Source organism: Cygnus olor, chromosome 3 (assembly GCF_009769625.2).
Source record: "Cygnus olor isolate bCygOlo1 chromosome 3, bCygOlo1.pri.v2, whole genome shotgun sequence".
Classification (NCBI taxonomy): domain Eukaryota; kingdom Metazoa; phylum Chordata; class Aves; order Anseriformes; family Anatidae; genus Cygnus; species Cygnus olor.
In genome coordinates this window covers 108,629,657-108,649,613 of record NC_049171.1, presented here as the reverse complement: position 1 = coordinate 108,649,613, position 19,957 = coordinate 108,629,657, and the positions used below count along the sequence as shown (strand labels likewise).

The following is a 19,957-nucleotide window of genomic DNA, read 5'->3' as shown; positions in this document are numbered from 1 at the left end:
CTGGATCCGTTGGCATAGACTGCTCTCCTTTGGTACAGTGCATTCTCCTTACCCTGTGACTTCTGCTACTTTCTCTGTATGGGGATTAAGCAGTGTTACTTAGAGTACAGTTCAAAAGCTGTTTCTTCTTTTTTTCTTTTTTTGAGTGCCTTACCAGCTCAGGAGCTCCCTGTTCTTGTCTCCCAGCTGCTGGTTCCTGCCCCCGTGCAGCCTCCTTGGAAGCTGTTGTGACCCTCTGTGAAGCCACACAAACTGAAGACTGGGGAACTGCTCCAGTTTAAAAATAACCCAGCAGAGAAACACATGAAAACCTTTATTTTAATTCCATGTTTCTAGGCTAGCAGGATTATTATTTTTTTAAAAAATGAATTTGCTAGTTATGCAATGTTTTCTGAATAAACTAAGAAGCTTAACATGATCCGTCATCAACCTTCCAGCTCATGCCACAGTCTTATAGTCTGCTTTAAGAACTTGAAAAGCCACGTCATACATCACCTCCTTACCACCAGCCTTTGTCTGTATTGAACTGTAATTCAGTGTACTTTAGGGTAGTATTTGCTACTTGTAGAGAGTCTTGTATCTGTCACAGCTTGTCTTTTAGTAAGTGACGTTTGCTGAGTGCTGTGCAGCTGAAGGTTTCTTTAGGTGGTGTTTTGGTCCTGCTCAGCAGTCAAACTAAACGTTACTATATTTTTTTTTAACCATGACCTTGGGGTTCACTTGAATGTCTAGAAAAAGTGTAATTTTCGAGAGATTTCTTTTTCAGAGCCTACCCGGGAGCAAATATATATACTGCGAGGCAAAAATTATACGTGATGATGAATGTTGCTGTTAGGTGCAGTCACAGGGCATTTTCACTTCTCTAGCCCGGCGTGAAGTCTGCAGTGCTTGCTTTGGCTGTGAAGCCTCTTGTGCTGCTCCTACGATATTTGGCTGGGGGTATGTCATGACTTTTTAGGCCATTCTGTTCTTTCCTACATTGAGAGCATAGTATTTGGTAGCTTCTTTGACTTGTAGCGTTTTGTTTTTCCCTGTATTTCCCTGCTTTCTGCTGTACTGAGCTCCGACTGCTTTGTTCAGGATTGTGCTTCTCCAGAAAGAATCAGTTATGCATCCCAGCTGGATAAGGACTTCTGGCTGGAATGGTGAGCGTCGTGCCTTTGAGAGAGCCGCCCTGACACCATACAGAAGCTTAATACAAAAATAAAGCTGGGTACTAAGCAGTAGTTCTCGAAAGCCTGGCTCACTGCTGTCCCTCACCTTGGTGTCAATATGGCAGAGCTTCCCGAGTTAATTATCAAACGCATGATTCCTTAGCCATGTTCTTGTACGTTGGGTGAAACATCAGAGAATGGCTGAGATTGGATGGGACATCTGGAGGTTGGCTGGCCCAAACATCTGAAGGCAGTGGGTGTCTTGCACGGTCACGGAATGAGGAGGCCAACCAAAGCTGAAGAGCTCTGCGATGAGGATGCACAGAGTGCCTTGCATTCCTTTGTCCACCCAGCTCTTACGTCAGCCATCAGGACCTTGTGTTTTATGAGAACATCAGCAGATCTATGCTGCTGATTAATTTCTTGTCTTTTGTGGCTTTTTAAAGCGGGTTTAGGTATTTTTAAAAGTGACTGAGGTTGACTCTCATCAATATTTGTCTTTGGTTAAGTGCTTGTAGGTATTGCTGATCTGAGTTAGTAATGAATGGTTGTCTTTTATTGACCTGGGAATTAATACCTTAGTGGTTAAAAATGTTTGCCCTTAAATTGATTCTGAAAATCCTTTTAAAACCAATTCACCTAGCTCTGAGCATATCTGATTGCAGTCATCAGGGGTAGAGGCACGTCTCTGCAGCAGATATATGTGCATGTAGTAGGAAATTCTTTTCTTAGCAAGGCAGTAATCCCACAGTTTAAATCCCAGCAAAAATCAAAGTAGGGTTAACATTTCAAGGTAGGGTTTTTTTGTTCAGCTTCAATTTCCAATATAAGATGTACTTGTATATTACTTATGAAAGCTTTCTCATTTCAGTGACAGCTGATGAGCTCTGGAAAGGAGCTTTGGCAGAGACTGGTGTGGGAGTAAAGAAAGGAAGAGGGAAGAGAAGGAAGAAGAAGCTAAAAAAGAATCTCAATAGAGGCCAGGAGATCGGAGAAGGTAGATTCACAAATGAAGGGCTGAAGAAATGTCTTGACCTCTTCATGTGTAATGTTTTTTTGATTTAACAAATCAATAAATTGCTGTTAATTTCTGTGGCATCAGAACAGCTTGATATATATATTTTTTTTCTTAAAAAAAAAAAAAAATCCTGATATGGTTGTTTAATGCTATTTTTTGTTTTTAAATACAAATTCTGTGTCACAGAAAACACTTCAAATAAGCAAGAACCTTCCATTTTATTGCATTTTTACAGTGTTCATTATTTCAGTACTAGTTTGGCATAAAACTTTTTTTCCCTGTTATTTTCAAGGACGTTCTGGTTTTCTCTGGCCTGGTCTTAATGCTCCTATAATGCAAAGTGGGATGGTACAGACAGTTTCCCAACGAAAAAAAGAAGAACGAGAGAGAATTCAGTCTGAAATTCTTCAGCAGAGAGATACATGGGAGAAGAGAAGAAAAATAAAAGTTAAGAGAGAGGGAGGATGGAGTGGAAAGTGTTGGGGAGGTGTCATTCTGGATCCTCCTGACCCAGGTCCTAACGGAGGTAAGAAAAGACTGAATATCTTTCTTAGTTCTTACGTAGCCTTTGTGATAAAGGGCTGGGAAAAAGCAAGATCCAGAATTTTCCTGTGATTGAAAATCCATTTTATAACTTCTCTTATGTGCCTTTTCGTCTACACATATATGCCAATGCATGAATTAAGGCAGCTCAATCAAAGAACAAGTACTTACACAAGTGAAATGTTTTAAATCACTGCTTAATTTAATATAGCTGTTAGATTATTATTTTATGTTATGGACTATCTAAAGTTGTACTGTGATATAGAATACTGCATTATGTTATAGACTGTTATAGGAGTCTTAAAGAATGGAAATATGTTTTGTGTTCGTCAATTTTCTTAAGCTGTGCTTTTGTATAGTTTCGTAAAGGATCATGTGAGGTAAATCAACCTTTTTTTCCTACTCAAATAGTGAAATATGGTTTAAGATGTTGTGGTTTGAATGTAGCTAATAGAAGTTCTTTCCTTATGTGGTGTCTAGTTAAATATCATAGTGAAATTAGAGGTCATATATGTAAAGTGGACAGGTGAACTTTTTTTTACAGTGCTGTTCATTAGACCACTAAAAAAATTGTTAGCTTTAACAATGAAAAACCTAACCCCCTTCAACTAATTAAATATAAAAATAAGCTGCTACTCATATTCAGCTGAGTTTCCCTTGTGAAGCACTTCATGATGCTTCTATATTTATTGCAATTTTTCTTCAGACTTTTATAGTCAGATGAGGCAAATATGACAGTTGATGTTTTCTAGCACTTTTTTCAAGCTTGTTGCAGACTCCGGTCATTCTAAAAGTTAAGCTTGGTTCATGTTTTCAGAGTTCTCTCTGTCCAGGAATATGTTCTCCTGGTGAAAGCTGTGATCTTGGAACATATGTCCCATAAATGGGAGTTTCCTCATAAATAGGGAATTACATCTGTGGATTGCAATTATATTTTTATCTGATCTTTTTGCAGTCACAGTTGCTGCTCACTCTGCCTGGTGCTTTGTTTATTAGTTTCTTTCTGTCTGTGAGTATTTTCTGGTGACATCTTTTAGATGTTAATACAAAATCGAGATGTGCTTTGCAGCAAGCCATAAGGCAGCAGGAGCATGGTCTTTCCAGGATGATCTAATACCATTGTCCACATGGACTGAAGTCATGCTGGCATTTTGTAGCTTTTCCTCTTGTAAATTCATCCTGTTGATGCTGTTTTCTACTTCTCCACTCCCTTCCCAGGTTTTCAATTCCTGTAGCTGGTATAGCTAATTTTGTGGCTTATGTTGCTATGGTGTCTAAGGCAGGAAAACAACATACCTTGTGAATTTATAGAGATCTTGCTTTCCAATCTCTTCAGGGTTTTCTTGTTTATCCTTGATTTTAAGAATAACTGATTCCATTTTAATATCAGCATAATGCTGCTGTATATAAATAAGATTTCCTGTGTTCGCTTACCAGCATTTCATTTTATTACCTTGAAAGCAAATGTTGCATGGAAGGTGGTGACATGACAATGGATGAGGCAGCCTGTCACCTGAATCTTACAAGTGAAAAATAAAGATTTGAGAAGTTAATGAATTCCCCATAAATCATTGGTGGAATATAGAGGAAAGTCAAGAAGATTTCACGGTTCTGGTTCTGTGCTTTAAATGCAAGGCTATGTTGCTTTTAAATTCAAATGTATTTTCAAGTAGTTCATTCTGTTAAAAGAAGTGGCGGCTGTTGCAAACAACGTTTATGTATGCATGAATTCTACTCCCCAGTGTTTTCCTTGCTTTCAGTGTGGCTGATATTACTGAGGCTGGTTACTTGCATTAAAGTTGGTTCTGTGGGTGCTGCAGTAGTCAGGTCAAGCTCTGCCAAGAAGAGGAAAGGGCACTACAATAAAAATAGGAAAATGAAACCGTCAGCCAGTATTATAAACGTGCTTGAGAAAAGCAGTTTCTGATTAGCACACACCAATTTCCTTTTAATCTGTTTAAAAACTGTGGGGATTTTCAGTTCCCCACAATTCTGTCAGCATCTTTATTCAGAGGAATTAAATGATTTTCAGGGGAACGGGGACATTGGCTATGTGCAAAGCACTGTCAAAGTGGTAGAAGGAATAGACCTGAAACCGTCAAACCCAGTGAATCTGTTTGTCCTGAGACTGGGGCATGGCGGGACTCCCTCAGTTTGAGATCCTGCAGTTCAGCCCTTCCTGGTATTCTGCTGCTAGATCCTCCGGTAACAGTTTTAGCATGTAATGCAGCTTCTCTTCAGCAGCATTCATATTTTCTAACAAAAACAAGTACAGGAGAAATCTGTAGAACCTCACTGTTGTGAGCCTTTGACATATGACAAATTTGGTTGAAACCGACTGCTTTGTTTTGGGGAAAAATATATTTGCATATATTCGGGGACAGCCTGATTCTTTGTGCTTTGTTCTTGCAGGAGGATCTTTTCCCACTTCACCATTACTTACTGTGTTAGTTATGAGTAGAGAAAGAACTTTTTTTTTCCAGTTAGAAATAAAATTATTTTTCAGCCAAGTTGACGGAGTTGCTTTGCAGCTGAAGAGGCTTCAGAGAGGGAACAGGGTGCCTGATGGTTGGCATTTGCATGCTCTTCTCTGAACTTCTTGTAGACCAGCAGTTCTCTAAATTGTGCTGAGATGATCATGTTTGTAATAGTCATGGAGATTGTGTAAATGATCAAGCAACATCTGGTGAAGCTTCTGATTCTCTTCACCACCATGCTGCTTTAGGCCCCCAAGCCTTTCTCCAGACTCTTGCTGTGACTATACCAAATACAACAAATATTAAGTGCTTTAGTTAGCACTGGCTTCTAAAGCTGTAAATACTGAAAGCTCTAGTTAATAAAGTAAATTGGAAAAGCAGGAGGTCGGGAGGGTCTCCTATTTATTCTGCTGCTTATATTGAGACATTGCATCTTACTTCATTGTCTTCAATTTTTTCTTTTTTTTTTCTAAAACCAAGCTTTACTCACAGTGTGTGTCAGGGTGAAGACCCTTGAATGAGACCTGAGGGGGCTTCTGTTTGTGTAGTTTTGTGCCCTCTCCCTTTACTTGCCATCCTTGGTGGCAGTACGTACAGATGGTTTTTCACGCCTAGAGCTCCGCGCTGTTCTTGTTCTTTCCTACCCCACAATTTCCTAAGACATTTTGAAAATGTCATTCCTTTGAAGTCCCTTCTAATGACAGAGCAAAAACTTGAAATTTTCGTGCAGTGAAAAGGATGTGTTCACCAAGTACAGCCGAATATGTAACATAGACCTGAACACAGCTCTTATTATTACCGCTGCGATGAAAAGACTTGAAGGCAGACATGACAGGGAAACAATAGAAAACACCTTAACTATAACTGGACAAAATGAATGAGGCTGTAATTGTCTTTGATTGCAAAGACTTTTTTTCAGGTAGCATTTGAAATTGAAAGAGGTGAGGAAAAAAAAAGTCTGGCTGCATGGTTGTTGATAATTTGAAGTGATTGTGTTTTTTTATCCTCTCTGGAATTTCACAGAAATATGTATCAAGAAAAAGGGAATCAAAGAAATTACAAATATGATTGTCTAATACAAGTTCAGAATACTCTGAATAATACTGGGGAATAGTATTGCCATGGTGGAAGTGACCTGTTTACCTATTTGGTGATTCAACTTCTTAGCTTTTAACCATGTACAGCCTTTGCTCATTGTACATGAAACGAGGGTGTTTGTGTGTGTTGTCTTTTTAACACTTTTAGAGCAGTATTTTGGGAAGAAGGCAATTTGCATTGCCAGCCAGCAAAAGCCCAAACTATTTTTGTTTTTTATATAACATGCTGTGGACAGTTATTTTTTAGTAGCATTTCTACAGCTGGAGAGAATTAGGAACAATATCAGATATAATTTAATAAAAATTCTTCAGTGTAAGTGCTGGCTGGCAGTGATTTTCAAAAGAGAGTTTCAGGTTTAATTGGGAGAGGTTGGGTAGCTTAGCTTGTGGTCAAAGTATTGGACAGATTCTGAGCTCATCTCAGCTGTTCCATCATCTTTGTTACTGCTTTCTGTGGGATGTTCAGACAAAGCAGTTAAGTTAGTATGTCTTGCTTTACCATTTAAAAGGGGATTATTTTTCTTCCTGTGTGCCATGCTGGTTATTTAGGTTGGACAGTCTTTGGAGACTATTTCCGTCTTACTTCCCCTGCAGCCACAATACTTAAAAAGATAAAATATTGATCGCAGTTAGAGACTGGGGTCCCTAACAAAGCACAGTGAATGTATTTAACAGCTCTTCATCCCTTAATTATAACAGGAGCTGTACTGTAGTTATAACAAGAGTGATGTTACACCTTCTGGAAGTTATCATTTGAACTGGATATTATTTAAGCTAGATTTTTGTACTGATATTGATTTTTACTCAAGAAATGAAAAAAGCACGCTTTATAAATGAGTTATACTTTATTTTCTCTCTGAGTTTATTCTAAAAGAGAAAACGAATGGAGTCAAGCTACAAAATATATTCGAGCTCTATTTAAAAGGAAGCAACTAATAATGCTCACTTTAGATATGTGTTCAAATTATTCTTACCTTTTCTGCTCACTGCTGAGATAAACAGCTACATAAAAATCGTGTCCTTTTTAAATTATACAATCTGCAGGGAGCTTTGCTGATAAGGAATTAATACAAGGAAATGTAAGACACTATTTTTCTCCCAACAGAAACTTACGAAGATTTTGAAACAAGAGTCATTGAGGTAAGCATTACAAAATTCTTAAAGGACTTTAAATAGTTACAGCTATTTTATATGGGGCTTGCACTTATTTAATTGTCTTTGCTAAGTCAGTCTTATAGCAATAGGAGTTAGTCTAGTGTTTTGTTTTAACTGCATGATGTAATCTATTATTCTTTTCATTGGGGACTTCTCTGTTGAGCTAATACAAAGACTGTTTTGAGTGACTCTGAAGTGGCAAATGCCTGCAGATAAAGCTTTAACAGTTCACATGCAACCATAATTGGGAACCTAGTAAAGTGTTAGCATTAGTTCTCAAACAATTATATGTAGCAAATTGTGTAGTTCTGCTTTTCAAGATAAATAAATGAAACAAAGCAGGGAGGACTGGGAAGACAAGATTGAGAGCAGGTGGGATGAAGATCCTATTTTGCGTGTCTTGGTTAATACAATACTCATCTGTCCTAGATGTCTTAACCTATGATATTTCTATCTTCTGGGAAAAATTTTCCAACAAAATTTCCCATTCATGGTTTTATATCTACTGCATTATTGTGCTTACTGACGGTTTATGGATGATGGTTTTGACTGGATTAATGCAAATCTTGCTTCCATCCTTCCTCGTTTCTAGATGGATCATACTGCATCAGCTCACTTAAAAATACGTAGCAGCAAAACTTCAGGCTAAAGGTTAAGGTCCTTAACATTGACACACACACCCCCACCCCCACCCCCCAAAAAAAAAGCTCTTCTGAAGACCCAAATTCTTAATAATGATTTCAACAGAAACACCACTCAGAATGTAGTCGGAGAAAGTGCTTATTAAAAATTATAAAGGTAGATTTTTGTTTAGAAAACAAGATAATCCATTAATAATAGTTTATAATGGTGAAATGTAAAGCATTGGTAATGCAGATATGTGGACCTTTGTTATTTCTCAGTGGTAAAGCCATTGGAGGATGCAACTCATTCCAAAGCAGACCAGTAACAATTAGTACTATGCATGCTTATGCTGTCACAAGGTATTTTATGCCTACCTATCACTTATCTAATTAGTTTCTGTCTCATTTTGAATGCATTAGTTGCTGTGGAAACCACAGAACTAGCAGAAGCTAGAAGGGAGAATCATGACTTCAGAAATAAGCTGATTTCTTGTGATTCATTTGCTACCAGTCCAGAATCAAATGATGCACAGCATCCGGAAAAGGTAGTAGCTCTGGAAGTGAGAACAGTACTTGCCCTCTGTCCTTGCACATTCCCTTCTCTTCTATTTACGTCCTAATTTTAGTGAGACTTGTAGCTGTGGCCAAGTAATTTCTGTCTCTGTCAGTGTTTTATGCAGCTGAATCTCAAAATCTGTTTTTCTTGTCATTGGGTTTCGTTTTGTTTTCTTTAAATATCTAATGTGTTAAAAGGACTTGACACTTTGCTAAAATGCCCAAGCTATCAGAAAGCAAAACCCAGCAAGGTATGGCAAACTTACCACTTCCAGTTGGGGGACATCAAATTGGTAAGGTTCAGCCAAGATTTTAATGTTAAGTATTGATATTTTTGGTGAAGGAGAAGGGGCTGGGAGCCGTTAAGCAAGGTGGCAAGAGCAGCACCATGAAGTGGGATGAATACCAAAGCACTTTTTGTCAAAATTTGGATTGTGCTTTTGATATATTGAATTAAACCCTGTTACATGAATACTCTGGGCATAAATCAACCCAGTGGCTTTGAGTTTAATGTAATTGCATAAACTTGTCACTTTAGAACGTTCTCATATTGCTTACATACCTACAGATGAAATTGATTGTTAGATTTGTGTCCCGTTCAGGGTTATCATCAGAATCTTATTTGCAATTAGTATTTATCTACTTCATTATTGGAAAAAATATTCATGTCTAGCTGCTGTATTGAAAAGAGACTCCTTTAATTTCTAACCGTTATCTGAGAGCCAAAGTATTAACCTGGATCTATACACATCCTATGATAGATGCATAGTGAGTGTCCTTGCTTAATATGAATGTCGACACACTTTTATCATTGTAAAATAGTGACGGTATAATAAGTTGTTTATTACATGATTTTAAGTGGGTAGAGATGACCGTTCATCACTTTACTCTTGTCATTATTACAGCTTCACTTATAAAAAAGTTCTGTGAAATATTGCCTGTATTTTTAGCTGGTATTCTGTTGTACATGTGTCCAGACATGGCGTTTATTCCACTGTATCTGTGAACTTCTGTTTAGTTTCACTTACACCACATCATCTTGTATTCCACTACTGAAGTTGACTAGCAATGCCCTTTGTGGAAGGAACCGTACTTTCTCTGCACGCTACCATGTACTGTCACATAGTGGTCTCTATTTTAAGAACTAACTTGCTATTTCAGATTAGCTTTGACTTGTTAAAGTCACCAACAGAATAAGTGAAGTGGTACTGGTATGCACAAGAACAAGATGAAATTAAAGGCATTTGAAAGTTAATTTAATAAGCAGTATTTTTTCCATTACTGAGCTTAGTTTAAATCTTAAGAGAACACACAGTTCATTTTTAATTCTGTGTCCTGTTTTTGTTGTGCTTGCCTACCTACAAGTTTGAAATCAGGTGCTTTTTTCTCAAATATCTCTATGTTCTTACCAAATTTGTCACTGGTGCCTAGAAAAGAGATGACAAAATAGAACGAGTAGCAAACTTGCACTTAATGTCACAGGTGGTTTGTCACAATAAAAAATACGTTGCATGCCTCTATACCTTATAGTATATGCTGGTGTGCATACATTGGTATTCCCCAAAACTGCTTTTAAAAGATGGTACTACTGAAAGTCAGATGGAAAATCAAATGGTTCAGACAATTACCAGCTTATTTTGATCATCTGATGGATCATCTGCTCCATTTACATATCAAGTTCCCATTTAATAATATATTTGAGATTACATTGAAAATCTTAAATGCAAGAAAAATGAATATTTAAGCAAGCATCAGTGAGAGGTCCTGAATTGCACGATACACATTTAATGGGTTCTTATTTTAACATGCAAAATTCCTCAGTAAGGAACTTCTGTCCTCGCAAAATGATGGGTTTAGCCCCACTAGGTCCTTGCTCATATCTGCCAGTTGTTTGAAGACTGAAGGGAGTACAACAACGAATCTTTCCTCCTTTTTCCGCGTTGGAACACGATTCCCCTTCCCCATACTGCTAAGGGGGGAAGTGTCAACTCTATCCCTGCTCCCTGAGTGTAGTAACAAAATAGGTTTCACTTCTCCCAAGGCTATCCACTTCCCAAGTGTCCCTGCTGTCAGGGGCTCTGAAACTGGATGAAGAGTTTTGTTGTCTCAGGACCTGACATCTAGCTCACTGATTTTGACGTTTATTTTTTAATACTTAAGTTAACGTGGAATAAAATTGGCTTTTGGCTTTATTTAGATTGTACTTCTGCTGCAGTTGTTACACCTAAGTGTTACAACCCTAATAAGCCCTGCAGGTCTCAGTGTTTTCAGTTAATTGAAAGGGCACATAGGAGAAAAGTGGCAGTTCCTTTGTTACTGTGACATGTCCCAATTGCCTGCCAGTTTGGATACTATATGAGGTATTTACTCAAGTTGGCCATTTTGTGTCTGCATAATTATTTACAGTTAAAATACGTTAGATTAAACAACAAAATGGGTTGCTATGCGATGTTTCCATGTGCTATAGAAATCTGTTTCACTGCTTTGTTATATCTGAATAACAAAAAAGCATTTCAGAGGCAGGCTGGGGCTGTACTGTTGCAGTGTGAGAAAGTAGGAGTTGTTTTTGCACGAAAAATAAAAGCAGCAGCAAAAATTTCTATATCCAGCAATGAGCCCAAGAAAATTGAGTCATATAATTTTCTGGTAACAAGTATGAGTTTTGAAATAAACAGGTCCCGTTAGCATTCTTACTTTAAGTAGATGGCATATGTGATGCTATTTTTATGTGTCTTTTCCATTATCTTTGTCTTCATGACAATACAGGAGGTTAAAATATTTGCTTGGAAATTTTGTACTTTGCAGAAAGACACTGAAAGCCTATTTGTTCTTCTTCTGTGTCTTGATTTTCAGCAGTTCTCAGGACTTCTATTCCATTTTTGAAGGAATGTCCTATAAACAAAAATGCAAAAGCCCAATTCCCTTTGTGATTATGCTACCAAAAAGGCTGTGCTGTCTTGTTAGCCCAAAAGGCTGTACTCCCTTTAAAAAAAAAAAAAAAGAGAGAAATTACTTTGAAAGTGCTTTCTTGAAACAGAAATGCTAACTTGATTGTTTTTTGTTGTTTTTTTCCTGCTTGAAGAATAGGGTACAGACGAGCTCTGATTTTCATTTAAACTAGAGCTAAGGACATTACAGAGAAAGGTATTTTGGGTATGGAGAGACAGTACGAGGGACCACATATTGGTTTTGTTACTGGATTTCCTGTTGACTTTCTTGCTTCTTGGAGCAGGTGACTACCTCTTTCACAAAATCACGGGATGGCTATGGTGGGAAGGCACCTCTGTATTGAAGGGCCCAGTATTGAACACCCCACACAAGTCCTGTTAATAAAACTACTGGTAATATTTACTATCGTTTAACATAATGTAATAACAGTAGTCATTAAAATTTACAGTTCCATTTGACAAATTACGCAAGCCATTTTTACTGTAATGGGAAGGCATCATTTCAGGAATCATCCATCGTCAAGTGATTTGTCATCTTCCTCCAAAAGCAGAATGGTAACACTAATATTAAAAAAAAAAAAAAAAAGCCGACATGAAGGCTTGTGTTATATGGCAGTGTTTGCGTTGTAGTGTGATGAAAATTAGAAAATGAAACCTGGTAATCGATAAGGTCTGAAAGCATATAATATGAGGTTAGTGTCCCTTTGAATCTTTCACAAATAGGAACCTTCTAAAGGAGGAGATATGATGATAAATAATGTCCTTTGCAAAAGATGGATGTGTTTGTTTTTCTACCCGACACTGAACTTGCCAGCTGCAAAAACTCTGCCTTCTGATCACTTGTTATTGTTTTCACATTTTTTTCTTTTTGTTACCTGTTTCTAATAAAGATCAATTTACTTGAATTATTTTGTGAAAGCATGGCCCCATTGTACCTGGGTCAGTGCAGCCTTCCCAGTGGTGGAATAATTCCCTTTTTCAGCTAGATGGTTAGGGTATTGTACTGTCCTATTTACACAAAAGAAACACTCATTAGTGTTTAAATTTTTAATTACTGAAAGGCATAGACTTGATTAAAAAAAGTTCAGGTCAGGCAATACATGCATTTTTCATAGGGAAATGGTGCAGAAGGCCACAACGTAAATAGGCTGATGCTATCCTTAAAGCAAAAGTTGTTTTCTGCAGATAAAAGTACACTGGTGCTTTGATTTATGTATAGAGCGTGGTATGATGTTGGTATTATTCTAGTCCTTGAAATCCAAAATCATTTTGATTCTATTTTAGTTCAGGGTTCTCTATCTCTTACATTGTAGGTAAAACTGTATATGGACTTCTTTCCTTTGGGTATTTGTTTATGGGTTTTGATAGTTTTTTAATTAGTTGCCCTGGGTGGGGGTGTTTTTGGAGTGGTGGTTTTTGTTTTTTTATACTTTCAGAGTGTGTGGAAAGGATGGAAGAAGATAACACAAAAGAGATCCTTTTAACACTGGCATAATAAAAATAACTAGTTCTTCCTAACATAGAATAAATCAAAATAAATTGCTTTGAGTCAGTAATTAAATGGATATTGTCAGAAGCATGTGGATTATATTTTCCCAGGAACCAAGTTAGTGATTAACTCTACAGAAGCCTTTGACAAGGAGTAGTTTTTGTCTTATAATCAATAATTTGTCTTATAATCAATAACTAAATATAATCAATATAGTGTGCAGTAAGTGAAGCCATATTCTAGGCTATTGCCTGAATCTTGTCTTTTTTTTCTTCCATATTGTCTCCAGCTTCATAGACTTTATTCTTAGTTGAATTGACTTGAGATTGGGTATGCTTCACAAAATTTGTACCATAATATTGGTAGTTTGTAAGTGAGCCCTGATGGGGCAAGAATTCATGCAAAATCTGTAATTTCATAAAGCTGGCATTTTCTGTCAAGTGAGTTAGGTTGTTTGCTTGTTCCTTCCCTCTTATCTCTAGCTGCATTCAGGCATGCTTCTTATTGCCCAAGACCTGTTTGGATGCAGCATTTACCTCAACTATTGCATAGCACTTTGGAGAAGCAGAACTGAAGAGAACAGTCAGAAAAATTCTGTTTTCTGAGCAGGGTCTGCACAGCTTGCATCTGGTGTAGGTTGTCCTTCCAGTGTGCAACGTAGGGATAGGTGTGCCTAACTGGAAAAGATTAGCAGCAGCTGAATGGCTGGAGGTTCATGTTCTTGTGGTTAAATGTACCTGAACTTAGCCATTCTGAATCCAGCCGTTTGCAGATATTGATGGGGGCAGTGAGTGGAGGTTGGTTGTGTGGAGAATGACTGTTTTGGGACTGTACAGGAATGGGGACACTGGAAACCACTAGGCTTTCTGTACCAAACCACAGAATTGTCGTGCTTTAGGAACAGTAGCTTTATTTTGGAATGAGGAAAGCAGGGGTAAAGTCAGAAAAACAAAGGTTTGTTGGGCCAAAATGATGTCAAGGACCTTGTCTTCAGTATTTCTAAATGGCTTGTTAAAAAGGTACACGGAACTGTAGAGAGGTATCTGTAGGGAATGTGAAGGCATGGAAAACTTCTAACTTGTTAACTGATTGCTCTATAGTCATGCATTCTGTATCCACTAAATAAAATGAATTGTCTAGCTGCAGCAGGGGATCGTAAGCAGAATGTAAGACCAGTTACAGTTTTCCATGAAGTAGCAAGAAACCGTTTCATACGTGTTTGCTTTAGGAGCACGGAATTATTCTCGGTAGTCTTACCGCTTGTGACAAAGAGAACATTTCTTAAGGCACAGTCAAAAGCCTTTGTTTCTTTTTATAAGTCATTGGAAATTGTTTTCTAGCTATTGTTTTTGCAAAGGACATAATAAAAAAGGCTTATGAAAGGAAATGCTGCATGAAATTACAGTGTCTAAGATCTGTTGTTTGACATCCTTGACTGAAAAATTATATGGTATACGCGATACTCTGAGTAATAATTTACTTGAAATGAGATGTTGGCTGAAATATACTTTTGGGGTATTAGAGCTCTAGATTTTGCTTTTAGAGCTGCAGGCAAGTTTCCTGCTCCCTGGATGATACCAAGTGTCTTTTGACTGATAATGAAAATTTTCAGACAATTTCTAAGATAGCACCTGAAGCAAGCTGTTAGAGGAAAGAAGGAGAGGTCAGAGGGGAGAGTCTAGAATTTGTTACTGATGTTCCTGGATTTCTCAGAGTTTTGGCCTGTCTTTAAAGTAACGTTTTGGGATGGCACTTTCAAGTGGTTTTGTTGATTAAACAATTAAATCTTTCTCTTACCTGTCAGCCTGGATGGATGAAATCATTAGCATTTGGAACATTCAGAAGCTTTTGAGTGAGTTATAATTCACCATTATTATGAATCATCCTCTGAAAAGGAAGCAAAGCCATTTCAGGTGTAGCATGGCTGTGAGCATGCATTACTGTGGGTTAATCCAAAGGATCTGTACTCAGATGTGAGCTGTAGAACAAAGCCACATTTAGACGCACACTGTGACAGTAGGGCATTTGACTTACGTTGTTTTCCAAGTGAGTTAGAAAAGACAGAGTTTTATGCATCTGACAGGGGAAAACTATCAGCTCAAACCTGGTTTTGTCTGTAGTTTCTCTATAAATTGGGCTCATTGCTAATTTGGATGAGAACTGTGCCTGGGGTTTATTCCAGAGCTGTGGTGAGTCAGCTTGTGTGAAAAACTGTTCAAATATCTGGACAAAAACTTTCATCTGCTTTACCAAGTGGGGGGTACAGGAGTCCAGATTATTTCTGTGTTGTGGTTCCTCCACTTCTGCGTACTTGGAGCACATATACCCAGTGAACAGGATGGATGGCTCTAATCTTCCTGTCTCTGAGTCTATAGCTACTGAATCAAAGTCTTGATTCAGAGAGAGAAGTACTTTATTTGTTCTGCTAATGGCCACGATGGAGAGAGTACTGACTGTTACCTTATGTGGTAAAAGGCCTGTCTGTCCACCCACAAAGAAGGGCAGAGAGACAATAGCAGGTAGCAGGATCCAGGGCCATCACAGGAGAAACAATCTGCTCGGAGGCAGGAAGGGGAACCGAAATTACGGACTCGGAAGAAAGGACACCCTCACCAGCTCCCCTTGGTGCTGTCTTGGGGTAGCCTCAGAGTGACTAGAGTGAGGACACTTATGTACCAGCACCTGGAACAGAACTTTCCTCAAAGAGGGAGATCCTGGGGTTTGGCTACAGGATCAGGGAGTCCTGGTCCTGCATCTTTGTTTGCCCCTGTTCTTCCCTAGGGGTCAGAGCACATGGTGGCTGGCTTCTGGAGGAATCAGGGGAGTCTCAGCCAACTGCTGGAGTGTGATGTGTGTCTATGAGCAAGGCAGCCTGTACCAGCTGTTGGAGTGGTGCTGCAGGCCCCAGGGGCTTGTATGTTCAGGTCCCAGCTGCTAGGGAGACCTGTGATGTTTGTTTATTTCCCTCTAATGGCCCTTCAGTCATCTTGATCAGCCAGAGAGGAACAGCGTGGGGCTACCACTGCTATTTGCGTTTGCTGATTGTGTTGGTCTGTGTGGCTTGCCATGTATATATGCGTATGAGTTCTGTAGGTGTGTATGTTTGTGTCCTCTGGGAGTGTGTTCCCAGCTTTTTGTAAGGGTGCATGGATGGAAGTATCATCCTCTAAGGGTGTGTGGTTGCGGATCTTTTCAATGCAAAAAGAGGATAGTGAAGGAGAAGCCATAAATAAGAACACAGTCACTGCCTGCCCTATCATTTGTCTGTGAGGTTTGTAATGAGCACCAAACCTTGTCAGATACGCTAGTTGCTGAGGGTATGTGGGAATGTTCATTGACAAGAAACAAACCTCCTCAGTCCCACTAATTGGTGGGCTGATATTTGCAAGTTGCTGATATTTCACACAGGTCCTCCACACAGGACCACACAAAAATCAAGCTCTGTGCATTGTCCAAGTGCTTCTTGAGCTCCGGCAGGCTCGGAACCGTGTCCACTGCCCTGGGGAGCCTGTCCCAGTGCCTGACCACCCTCTGGGTGCAGAACCTTTCCCTAACACCCAGCCTGACCCTCCCCTGTCCCAGCTCCATGCCGTTCCCTCGGGTCCTATCGCTGTCCCCAGAGAGCAGAGCTCAGCGCCTGCCCCTCCGCTCCCCCCGTGAGGGAGCTGCAGGCTGCCATGAGGCCTCCCCTCAGCCTGCTCTGCTCTGAACAAACCAAGGGTCCTCAGCCACTATTCACACATCTTGCCCTTTGGAGCCTTCACCATCTCTGTACTTTGGACTCTCTCTAATAGACTTATGTCCTTCTTATATTGTGGCACCCAAAGCCATACACAATACTTGAGGTGAGGCCCCACCAGCACAGAGCGGGACAATCCCTGCCCTCGACCAGCTAGCAATGCCGTGCCTGATGTGCCCCAGAATGTGCTCAGCCCTTTCGGCTGTTGGGGCACACGGACTCAGAGACAACTTGCTATCAACCAGAGCCCCCATATCCCTTTCCACAGGGCTGCTCTCCAGCCTCTCATCCCCCAGGCTGTACGTACAGCCAGGGTTGCCCCTTTGCAGGTGCAGAATCTGGCACTTGCTCTTGCTGAGCTTCACGTGGTTGGTGACTGCACAGCCCTCTGATTTGTCATGATCTCTGTGCAAGGACACTCTGCCCTCGAGGGAGCTAACAATTCCTTCTAATTTAGCATCTGCAAATTTACTTAGTATACCTTTGAGTCCTGCATCCAAGCCATTTATGAAAACATTAAAGAGAACTGGCCCCAGATGGAGCCATGGGGAACACCACTAGTGACTGACTGTCAGCCTGATGTAACCCCATTTTCTATAACCCTTCACTACTGAACTTCATCCTCTACCAACTGAAGAGGAGGAAAAGGACTCGGCTGTCTATACTTAAGTTTTTTTGAGTTCTGTATGTAGCTGTTTAAGGCAGAGCCTAGTCTGTGACATTCTGTGTACCAGTGTCAGTGTGGTGTGTCTGCATCGCTGGGGTACGTACTGCTTTACTACTGGTTGAACCTGCAAATGGGAAAGCAGTAGCCCCATCTCTCGTATGGGAAGCCCATGTCCCTGGCTAGGCAGGGTTTCAGAAGGTGTCCCCAGAGTGGTGGTGGCCGCTCCTGGCATCCCTAACACTGTGCTGCTTGTTGGACCTGGGACTATGGCAGCCTCACCTCTGTTGGGCTGTGGGATTCATCTCTCCCTAACACTTATATCACACATCAGTACAGACTGGTAAATTTACAGACTGTTCCTTGAGGAGGTCGCATGTTAGTAATCCTAGCAGAAGACAGACTAATTTGCCTTCTGAAGCACATCCCTTGCCATTGCCCACCATATGCACACTACTAGGGAAAATGTTTCACACCCTCATCACTTGTCAGTGATACTAGTTCTGCCCTCCAGATAGCTTATGCATTTTCTGTTGTTTTTTTTTGGTACTGTAGTTACAACTGTGACAAGTTCTGTCACTGTGTTAGGTATCTGCTTTGCCCTTAGTGCTTTTCACAGAGAAGAGAATGATATGGACGTGATCTAACTAACACGGACTTGATTTTTATTTATAAGATATACAGCTTCATTACTTCATTTTTTTTTAATTCTTTTGGCTAAGTGGCTTCTCAGGCCTTTTAGCTGTGTCCCTGAGCACCTCTAGGATCACTTGCATGGAAATGTTTTTCTTTCAGTACCGTGCCCTCATTTAATTTTGTCTCACCTTGAGCCTTAGTATTGGACCAGAGGACCTTATGCAGTGAGGGGATCAACCTGTGCAGGTACTCTCCTCTGCATTACAGCAGCAAGAAAGTAGCAGTGTGAGGAGTGTGGCTTTGCAGAAAGGAGAGCTTTCTGAGGGTGGTCAATTTGACCTGTCACTCATTCTTTGCTTTCACAAGAACAAAACACGGAGGGAAAAGTCTTCGGTTTTTACCTACTTCTAGCACAGTGCAGTGAGCTGCCACATGCTTGAAATCATGGTTACCCGTAGCAGCCTCTTTGGCTGTAGCCTCCTTCCATGCTTTTAACTCCACCTTTGAAACTGTTGCTTGCCATTCCTCTACTTAGTGAACGTTTGAGGTGCTTTCATTCTGTACTTCAGAGCCACTGTTCTTCTTTCAGTTCTAGAAAGCGAGCTGAATCTGCATTATCAGCACAGAATAACGGGGACAGTCAATTTGAGATACACTGTGATTAAGGTTGAGCATGCATCTGTTTTCGAATTTAAAGAATTAGCTTTAAATCTGGCTCAAATTGCAATCTAGTAAATAAGGGTAATTGTGTCTTAGTTTCAGTCACTTTTTGGAGGTCATGCTGTTTTAAAAGTGGCAAGCTGTTCATTGTGTATTAATTAATTCCAGTGCTGCTTAATGATATGCTTTCAGCTGCATTGCTTTAACTGCAGAACGGAAGGGGGGCACTTCTGAACACACTCCAGCAGAGACAGCATCGCTCGCTTTGATGGAAGGAGGCACGAGGGTGCGGCAGGGAGAATCTGAGGACACAGTTGTTCCAGCAGCCATGGCTGCCTGGGCACGTTATCAAGTTTGGAAAGCCTTTACAGCGTTTCAAGAGAGATGCAATAGTACTGATTGTGATGGGTGACTGAATGCATTTTCCTTCAAAGCTGCTCAGAAACAGCTGACAAGTGCAGTTTTAGGAAGGCGACTGGAGAAGCTTATTGCATGGGTTTTTCCTGCCACCTTCTGGATAGGGAGAAGAATAATTTTGAGTAGATAACCAACACTATGTCCTCTTTTTTTTTTGACAATATATATGTCAACTTCTTATTTGTAAAGTCTGTATTTAGATTGGCAATGGAAGATAAAAGTATGAAGAGCAAAAGCAGTGTGCTATCTATGCTCCTGGAGAGAGGATGACCCTGCTTCAATCCCTTTTTTCCATAATTATTTTGCATCTTCTGTAAATAACCTATTCCCCCTGGTACTTTCATCATAGGAGGCTTGTATTTTAGCTTGTCTTTGTAAGTAGTAAGATTGTGGAAAGAATAATAGCTTGGAATAAGCAGCTAATAAAGCTGATAATTCTTTGAAGCGCTCTCTAAAATATATACGCACCCTGAATTTAACAGCATCTTTATTTTAATAAAAGCAAGAGTGGAATTTTTCAGAAGTACTCATTCCTAATCCATACCCATTGTTGTTAGTGGATTCTTCTTATTGTAAGCTTCAGTAAGAATGTTTAAGCCATGGCCATGTATCTTGTAATAATTTACTTTAAGATGTATAATGCTACAACCAGAGTAGTTTAATGAAAAATTACATATGAGGAAAAGGGGCGAGTGCTGCATAATTCCAATGCCAACAATGCACATTTAAATTAACCATTAGTATAATGTATGGAAATTGTATCAGGGCTTCAAGAAAGTAGA

General features: G+C 39.7%; 1 protein-coding gene across 6 annotated transcripts in view; it reads left to right on the top strand.

Annotated features, from left to right (window-relative positions):
• The window catches only part of MRPS5 (mitochondrial ribosomal protein S5), a 65,415-nt gene that overhangs the window by 24,990 nt on the left and 20,468 nt on the right, over positions 1–19,957 (top strand). For all 6 annotated transcript variants that reach the window (XM_040552321.1, XM_040552322.1, XM_040552320.1 and 3 more), the window contains exons 3-5: positions 2,026–2,151; positions 2,465–2,698; positions 7,395–7,429. In XM_040552321.1, coding sequence (XP_040408255.1) covers positions 2,026–2,151; positions 2,465–2,698; positions 7,395–7,429 — 395 coding nt within the window. The remainder of the gene's footprint in view (positions 1–2,025; positions 2,152–2,464; positions 2,699–7,394; positions 7,430–19,957) is intronic.